The 9569-nt window shown below is 35.9% G+C and overlaps 1 protein-coding gene across 1 annotated transcript; it reads left to right on the top strand.

Moving 5' to 3' along the window:
- Positions 1-2096: 2096 nt before the first annotated feature.
- Positions 2097-9286, top strand: LOC113789930 (toll-like receptor Tollo). The gene has a single exon (XM_027339529.2). The coding sequence runs from the start codon at positions 3361-3363 to the stop codon at positions 8740-8742; it is 5382 nt and encodes a 1793-aa protein (XP_027195330.1). The 5' UTR covers positions 2097-3360; the 3' UTR covers positions 8743-9286.
- The last annotated feature ends 283 nt before the right edge of the window (positions 9287-9569 follow it).

Consider the following 9569-nt stretch of genomic DNA (forward strand, 5'->3'; position numbering starts at 1 on the left):
TAACGTTATTTATGGTTGATACCGTCATGGTGGTGGTGGTGTTTCAAAACCACAGAAGCTGTCTATAAAAATAATAACAATAATGATGATGATGATGATGATGTTGTTGTTCGAAACGATTGAATTCTTTCCGATATAGAGACTGGGGAGGGAGCAGTGAACTTTTTGTTTATCGGTCAAGTTGATACATTTTGCTATTTTTTTTTTTTTGGACAAAGATTATTACCGAATATTATACAAGTGCCCGAATGCCTATGCTGAACGTCATCTGGATCATTACTCGAATCGAAATAGATGGATAGATGCATGCACGCAAACCGATCGACTATCGAGTGTATATCGAACACAGTGTGTATAAGGTCTCATTTTCTCTTTTCATTCATTATTGAAATTAGCTTTTTTATCGTGGCAAATTTTTTTTTTTAAATATTTTTTTTCCTTCCACACACCCATCATCATGGGTCAATCTAGATATTTTAACAAAGATTGTAAAAAGTGTGTCTAGTATTGTAGTACAGTGGTACCTCGGTTAACGACGATGATCGGTTCCTGAAAAACCGTCGTTAACCAAAATGTTCGTTAACCGAAATACAATGCAATACTTGTTTTTTAATCATCGTTAACCGAAAAAAATCGTCGTTAACGGTCTCCTGACCGAAATCGTTAACCGAAAATTTCGTTAACCGAGGTGTTCGTTAACCGAGGTACCACTGTAGTTGAATTCGAGGAAACATAATTTCAATGATTGATGATAATGTTGTTTGTTTTGAATTTTCATGTTCAACTTTCCTTATCCGTTTCATGATATCGACACTTGGCCAAAAAAAAAAAATCATGGATGTTGAAAATAATAAAAATAAATCGATTCAAGTGCATGTTCAACAACAGCAATAACAACAAAAGATGAAAATTTTTCGAAAGATTCAATTCTCTCTTTTTTTATTTGAATTCCCAGTACGAAAAGGGAAAAAATTTCTCTTTATACAATTCGATTTGCGCATCCATTTTATTTGGATACAAGATCGATTTGCGCACATTTTTTTCCTATGACAGACTTATTCTGTGTATCCTATGCTACTACTATTTGGATAGGATTTTTTTTTCGTTCTAACTTTGTTCATTTGGTCTGGGGAATGGAATGTCGTTTTTTTTTGTTGTTGCAAAGTTTCTACAAATTCATTTGTAGACCACTATCCGAATCGAGGATACATTCATTCATTTGAAAATATCATAACGAGGCAGATGTATGAATGAATGATAAATAACACATTGGAATGTATCTGATATCAATACCACTTCCACATTGTGGATCCAAAGAGAACACACTATCCAATTGAATTGAATAACGAGAACAAAAGTAGCCAGACGAATGAATGAACCATTCAAAAACTGTTCACCGTCCGTCGGTGATAGCCGTTTGCAAGGGAATATTGCCGCCAAGATTTTTGTTTGATGAAATGTTTTTATTTTGTTGAAATGCCAATGAATTGACCATCATCACTGATATTTGTTTGAAAAGAAATTTATCTTCAAAAAAAAAAATGATAAATCCTCTAATGCCAATCATCAATCCATCTCTATCTTTCTTATTTGTTTGTGTGTGTATTTTATATTTTTAATCTTTGTGTGATTGGCTATTATTGTATGAAATAATACGACCCTCACTTGGTTGATCCATTGTCAAACTAACTATATCTCTCTCTCTATCGGTATTTCTGTGTTTGTGTGTGAATGTGCGCGCATCCATTAATTTTTTTAAACAAGTTGGATGTATCATCGAATTTATTTATTATTTTTTTTTTTTTGTTGTTGAAAAAAATTTAATAATAAAAATGGGTCACATTTAATACTGATTGGATTTTTTTGTTGTTGTTGTTACCATCAAAAATTCGGTCATCATTAAATTCTTGAAGTATCTATTGTGTGTGTCACGTCTTGTTTTTGTCTCTTGTCTCTTGTTTGTTGGAAAAGGGATTGATGTATTTTTTGTATTGTATTCATCATCATCATCATAAATATCATCCCGTTGGACAAACTACCATTCTTTTTTGTCGTCTTCATTTTGTTATTGTCCTCAATGCTTCTTTGATTGAAAGCAACAATGCATCATTTTTTTTGTTTTGTTTGTAACTTCAGTTGATAACTTGAATTGAATGTCCATTTTTAAACGTTAAAATAAATGAATAAAAATTTTATATTTCGCGTGTTACATAGGAATTTGTTTAATGAAGATAAAAATATCGATGGCAAAACAATGACAAATGATTGTTCTGTTATTCATCCAAGATCAAGTTTTTACATTTACCAATGTAACACACATCAACGATAACAAGAAAAAAGACTTGGTTTCCGTCACAAATCAATCATCATCATCATCATCATCATCGTCAAGATTATCCGAATCAATTTCATTTGATGATCATCATATCATATCATTATTATTGAATGTACAAATTTATTAATTAAGACGAATCATCAATGACAATGATGAAGAATTCTTTATGCTGACGTTTTCATTTGATTCTTTCTCAAAACACACATCATATGTTTGTTTACTTATTATTATTATTCGCTGGATCGATGTTGCCTTTCATTCGAAACAAACATAATATTCTTTCTTCGTTTCAAGCATCATCATCATCATTGGAAAAAAAATTGATGTGACCAAAAACAAATGTAAACAAAAAACAATGGAATGGAATATCATCATTTTTAGTATCCTGGTGACGATGCCATCAATTATGATTAGATGAATTGTTGGTTGATTTATTTATTTACTTACCAAAATACATTATTATCATCATCATCATCATCATTGTTTGTCTTGACATTTTTATCAATGAAACAAACAAGCAAAAGATTGAAAATCGATCACTTTCTCAATGAATGATTCCGTCATAGATGCGCCAATATCTTTATCTTTTTGTTTGTTTGTTTGTTTGGCCGTTCACCGTTTGTTCATCGACCACATATTTGCCTTTGCACATCAACCAACAATCGTTTTTATTTTTTTTCCTGTTTGGTTGATTTGTAATTCATCAATCGATGTGTTTTGTATAAGTGATGAGTGAATGTCCGTTTACCGGACGAATAAAAAACATTGAATCATAATTCAATTTTTGCACACTGTTTCAACAATTCTCACCGTTTCAAAAACAAAATAAAGAAAAAATATCGATTTTTTCTGTTATATACTCGGCATATGTTTGCTCACATAGCAAAGAACACTTTTTTCCGTTTTTCGTTTATAAAATATCATTCAAATGTGTCAATCGATTGATCGATATTTTCTCTAGCTTCAAGTGTCAACGACACCATCATGAATATCGAAAAATCTTTTATTTTCAATTATTCAAAACAATGAAATCGAAAATATTCTCAACAAAAGAAATGACCACTAAAATTCAACTGAAAATGAAAATGTCAGCAAATCGTCACCGGCCACCGGATCCTTTTCAAATTGATGGACAACAACATTTTTTTAGGGATCCTTCGCCATTACTGCCTAAGAATAATGTTGTTGATGATGTTGATTGCTCAACCAAATGCCAAATTAATAATTCAGTGAGAATGAGGAAATCGTTTTCATCAAGTTTGTCATCACGTTCGTGTATTATACCCACTGTGATCTCTTTGAGAAATGATTCCACTTCGAAGTGGACCATGATGAGGACCATAAGCAAAGATTATCATGATAATAGAAATGATAATACTCAACAATCATCAAGGTTTCATTGGCCAATACGGTTGTTGTCAATATTGTTGATCATTATAATTGTGATGAATTTATGTCCACCGATCCTAATGATTATGCCCACTGTGAGTGGTGTTTTAATTGCCAACAGCAATAATCATCAATCGGTAACACCGGCCGGTTGTGAATGGCGCCCGTTGCGTACATCATCACATCATCATCAACAGCAGCAGCCATCAACTGGCCATTCCGCAAGTCATTCGTCAATGGATGATTCATCATCATCACTAAGTCATCTTTCGATACAAGCTCATTCTTCCACACACACCACTACGATGGGCACTTTACCATCATCATCATCATCCTCATCATCTTCGTCATCATCATCATCATCATCGTTATCATCGATAAATCAGCTATTACAGTGCCATTTTCGTACATTGAATGGTGCCCTCGATTCTGGTGTCAATCTAAGTCTAATACCGGGTGATCGTACACATGCATTACGATTACAATGTGAAGATCTTCTATTTCAATCACAATTACCGGAACGGGCATTTCGTTCATTACATCAATTACGTGAGCTTTATATAGAACGTTGTAAATTAAGCGAGCTTCCGGCTGATGTTTTCATTGGTCTTCAAGAGCTACGTCATCTTACCATTCGTACCTATAATACTGATTGGGGTGATCTAAGTCTTCGTTTATCAACGACAACATCGTCAATATTTTCACCAATTCGCAATCTTGAATCACTAGATCTGAGTGAAAATGGCCTAAGTCAGCTGCCACCCTCGATTTTGTGTCCATTAAATCGTTTGCAATATGTCAACATTTCGGCAAATTCATTTCAAGATGTTGCATCATTAGGTTTTAGCGCTAAATCTTCATATGAAGCAACAACATCATCGGTTCCGGTGACAACTGGTTCGATGAAAAATGATTGTCGTCGGCTTGATTCCATATTGAATCTGGATGCTAGCCACAATCGAATCAAAGTGTTGACCGATCGAGGTTTTTCTCGTCTTCATTATCTTCAAGTGCTCAATCTACGACAGAATCTGATTGCTCGTGCCGAAGAAACATCATTGGCTGGTCTGGCCGAATTGAATCGTCTGGATTTAAGCAACAATCAATTGGTTGCATTACCGGCCCGTTTCTTTCAAGCGGTCAAAACAACATTATCGGAACTATATCTGCAGAATAATTCCATATCGGTCATACCACCAGGTTTATTCTCCGGTCTATCACAAGTGACTGTTCTTGATCTAAGCAATAATGAAGTGACATCTCATTGGATCGGACCGACAACATTTGCCGACATGTCTCGCCTATTATCGTTGGATCTATCGCATAATAAACTATCGCGTGTAGATGCGACTGTCTTTCGAGCACTGTATACATTGCAATCATTATCGTTGAAGAATAACATAATCGAATCATTAGCCGAAAATGCTTTCATCAGTAATCGTAATCTTCATACACTATCGTTGAGTGGAAATCGGCTACAAACATTGGATGCAGCCAGTTTCACCGGTCTAGAAGTTTTGAACGCCTTATTCTTGGACGATAATCGATTACATACTGTTCATGCATCATCTTTTGCCAACATTACCGGTCTTATGGAGTTGAATGTCGGCCGAAATCGTTTGTCAACAGTACCGCAAGCTATACAAACATTACATTCATTACGATCGCTAGATTTATCGCATAATCAAATTCGTGATATTTCCAACAACGCTTCATATCGTGGCCTCGAACAACTATATAGTCTTAATCTTGAGGGTAATATGATTGGAAATCTAAGTCGTGCAGATTTCCTTGATCTACCTTCACTTCGTGTGCTCAATTTGGCCAACAATTCAATTCAATCGGTAGAACAGGGAACGTTTGATAACATTCCGGATTTACATGCATTACGTTTGGATTCGAACAAAGTTGCCGACATCAACGGTTTGTTTGTCAATCTTCGTGATCTTCTCATGCTAAACATTTCGGCAAATCGCATTCAAATGTTCGATTATGCAATGATACCGGTCGGTCTACAATGGCTCGATCTACATGATAATCTAATTGAAAATCTGGGCAATTATTTTGAAATCGAATCCGAATTAAAATTACGAACATTAGATGCATCGCATAATCGATTAGTAGAAATCGATTCAAAATTGATACCTGATTCGATCGAATTGGTCATGCTCAATCGAAATCTTATTCGTAAAATAGCACCGTTTACGTTCCTGAAGAAAGATAATCTTACTCGTGCCGATCTCAGTGATAATCGATTGACCACATTAGATTTGAATGCATTGCGTTTAAGTAAGCCACCTACACGACGACCATCGCCCGAATTTATGATTGCGGGCAATCCATTTGTTTGTGATTGTAATATTGAATGGTTACAACGTGCAGCAGCATTATCGACACCACCATCATTTCCATCATCATTGATAGGAACAGATCCATCTAGACAGTTACCGCGTGTAGTTGATGCTCATCAGATTCAATGTCGACTTGCATTCGGTCGTGGTCAACAACCAATGATGACTACATTAGCTGCAGCTCGTCAATCTCAATTTTTATGTTCATATCGTTCGCATTGTTTTGCATTGTGTCATTGTTGTGAATTTGATGCTTGTGATTGTGAAATGACATGTCCGGACAATTGTACCTGTTTCTATGATCAATCCTGGAATACGAACATTGTGGATTGTGGCCGTAATGGTCATTTTCTGGTGCCTACTCGTATACCGATGGATGTTACCGATCTATATCTTGATGGCAACAACATTGCCCAACTAAGTCCGCATACATTTATTGGCCGTAAAAATCTTCGTCATCTTTATCTGAATGGATCACACATTCATACCATCAATAATCGAACATTTAATGGTCTAAAATCATTATTGGTGTTAAATCTTGCCGACAATCAATTGGATACATTATACGGTTTCGAATTCGAACGTCTTACCGATTTGCGAGAACTATATCTCGAAAATAATATCATCTCGGTGATCGCTAATCGAACGTTCTCTGCATTACGATCACTGAGAACATTACGACTGGACAATAATCGAATTGTAGAATTTGAATTGTGGTCAATGTTGTCAGCGTTACCATCATTACAGGAACTATATCTGGGCGGTAATGCCTGGTCTTGTGATTGTCAATTTGTTGGTCAGATGATGGAATGGTTGCCTTCGCGTCAAGATATAATTCGTGATATTGCTCATATCCATTGTCAATATAATGAAACTTATGCTCTTCCATTGGGAGCGGTTGCCGCTGCCACCACTATGGCCAATCTTTATCAAATGAATGAAATCGAACAGGCTCGTGCCAACATCTCAGCTGCATGTTCACTGTACACAAAACGTGAATCGATCGCCGCATCTTCATCATCGTCATCATCATCCAGTGTCGGCATCAACGGTGGTAGTATTTCGGTGAATGCAAATGAAACTGCTAATCAGATTGAAATGTTTCTACCGATATTGGCATTGATTGTGTTCTCAACATTCGGCGTATTGCTGTTGCTTGCTTCAATCGTAACAGCCGTTCTTTATCGTCATGAGATTTCTGTATGGTTCTATGCACGAACCGGTATTCGACTGGCCGGTGGTTCAGGTGGCGGTTCCAACGGTAAAGGTAGTCACGGAAGACGTGGCCGGCATGGTCGCGGTGGCCGTCATGGTCGTCATTCAGATCCCTATGATGCTGATTCTGGTGAAAAATTGTTCGACGCATTTGTATCGTATTCGAAAAAAGATGAACAATTTGTTCAACAAATGCTTGCACCGGAATTAGAATATGGAACTACACCAATGCGTTTGTGTTTACATTATCGTGATCTTCCTGTTGCATCGGGTTTTGTTGCCGATGCAATCATCGAAGCTATGGCTGCTAGCCGGCGTACTATTCTTGTCATTTCAGAACATTTTCTTCGAGGTGAATGGCAACATTTTGAATTCAAAACAGCTCATCAAGAAGCATTACGTTCCCGTGCTCGACATAAGTTGATACTCATTTTCGTCGGACCTGTCGCCGGTAAAGATTTGGATCCGGATATTCGTGTTTGGCTTAAAACTACTGGCAATACATGTCTTCAATGGGGTGAGAAAATGTTTTGGGAAAAACTTCGCTATGCAATGCCTGAAATACCAACAGCTAGTTCGGGCGGTGGATCCACAGTAAATTCATCGTCATCATCGACGACCAGTTCACTGTATGGTCGAAAAACCTTACAATTAAGTAGTAATAATTGTAATAAGAATTCTACATTGCCATTGAGTGTGAGCAACAATCAACAAATGATGAACAGTAATCTTCGCAACTTAGATAGCTATCAACATCATCATCAATTGCTTGGTGCACAACAATTACATCATCCATTGTTGGGCAGCGCACAGACAACTACCACATTAGGTCGGCAACAATTATCGTATGGTCATTCACCGATGATGGATCAACCATCATCGATGGTATGTGCTCATCCATTATATTCACCATCATCGATTCATAGTCAACAATCAACATATGCCTATCCTACCTATCATCCGACCGGTATTCCTCCGCCAAATGTTGCACCACCATTACCACCAAATCAATTGATGAATGGTATATCCCAATCAACACCGCCCCCATTACCACCATCACATCCATTGCACCAACGATTATTTCATAATCATTCTAATGGATCTGGTTCTGGTATATCGACCAGTGTTACAACTATGGAATCATCATCCGGATCTGGTGCTTCAGGTCCGCCATCATCACTACATCATCAACAACAGCAACCACCATCACTACCAGCAACTTCGACATCGGCCACAGTCAATATTGGCCATCATTTTCATCAGGGATCAACATCATCAACATCAGGTCGTCATCATCATATGAATCATCTGAATCAACAACAATCGGCCAGTCAAAATTCAAATGATTCAAGTTTGATACTCACATCGAACGGTTCGGATATATCCGGTCAATCAACAATGCCATTTGTACCATCAGCAACATCGACAACGGCTGTTGCTGTTCATATTTGACCAAGTAAACTGAACTGAACAAAATTGCTCACTTTTTGCCTCATCAATTCGTATAGCAATAAAAAGAATGTTTTATACTCTAATACATAATTGTAGATTTTTCCCCTTTTTCAATTTTTTCCTCTTACCCAAAATAATAATTGTAAATATTCAATTCTGATGACCATGAATGGTGATATCTCCTTTATAGAAAATAAGATAAACTTAGCAGTTTTTCAAAAAATCTGTTTCAAATTGTTTGGTGGTAGATTCGAATACTACCCTAACAAAATTGTTAATCATAAACCAAAATGTAACAATACAATGTATAATATGATTGAAATAAATTCCCAATTACAAAATCCCAGTTATTTGGAATGAAAATATATTTGTAAAATAATTTTTTTTTGAACATAATTATTTTTTGCTTGCTTTCCTTTTTTTTTGTTTGCCCTTTTCCCATCCATCCATCCATCCATCCTTACATCCATCCTTGTATCCAATAATTTTGATTGAATATTATTATTTGAATTATTAAAAAAAACAAAAATCAATGAACAAATTATTTTTCCTGTTTGGACTATGTTTTTTTTACAAAAGAAGAAAATCATCCTTCTTTTCAAAATCGAAAATAATGATGATTTCAATTTTAGATGTTTTTTTTTCCTGTTATCCAAACATTTAAACCAAATACAAATCTGGTTACAATCGAACCAGTAAAAAATGACCATGAAATTTGTTAGCATAACAAAATTCATGGTTCAGTTGTGTTTTTCTCTTTCTATGTGTGTGTGTGTTTAACAACAACGAAAATAATTAAGGCATCATCATCAATGAATCTTGAAAAA

Source organism: Dermatophagoides pteronyssinus, unplaced genomic scaffold (genome assembly GCF_027571235.1).
Source record: "Dermatophagoides pteronyssinus isolate colony J.1.1.1.1 unplaced genomic scaffold, Derpt_VIB-CSIC_2022.12 sq0005, whole genome shotgun sequence".
NCBI classification, from domain to species: Eukaryota; Metazoa; Arthropoda; class Arachnida; order Sarcoptiformes; family Pyroglyphidae; genus Dermatophagoides; species Dermatophagoides pteronyssinus.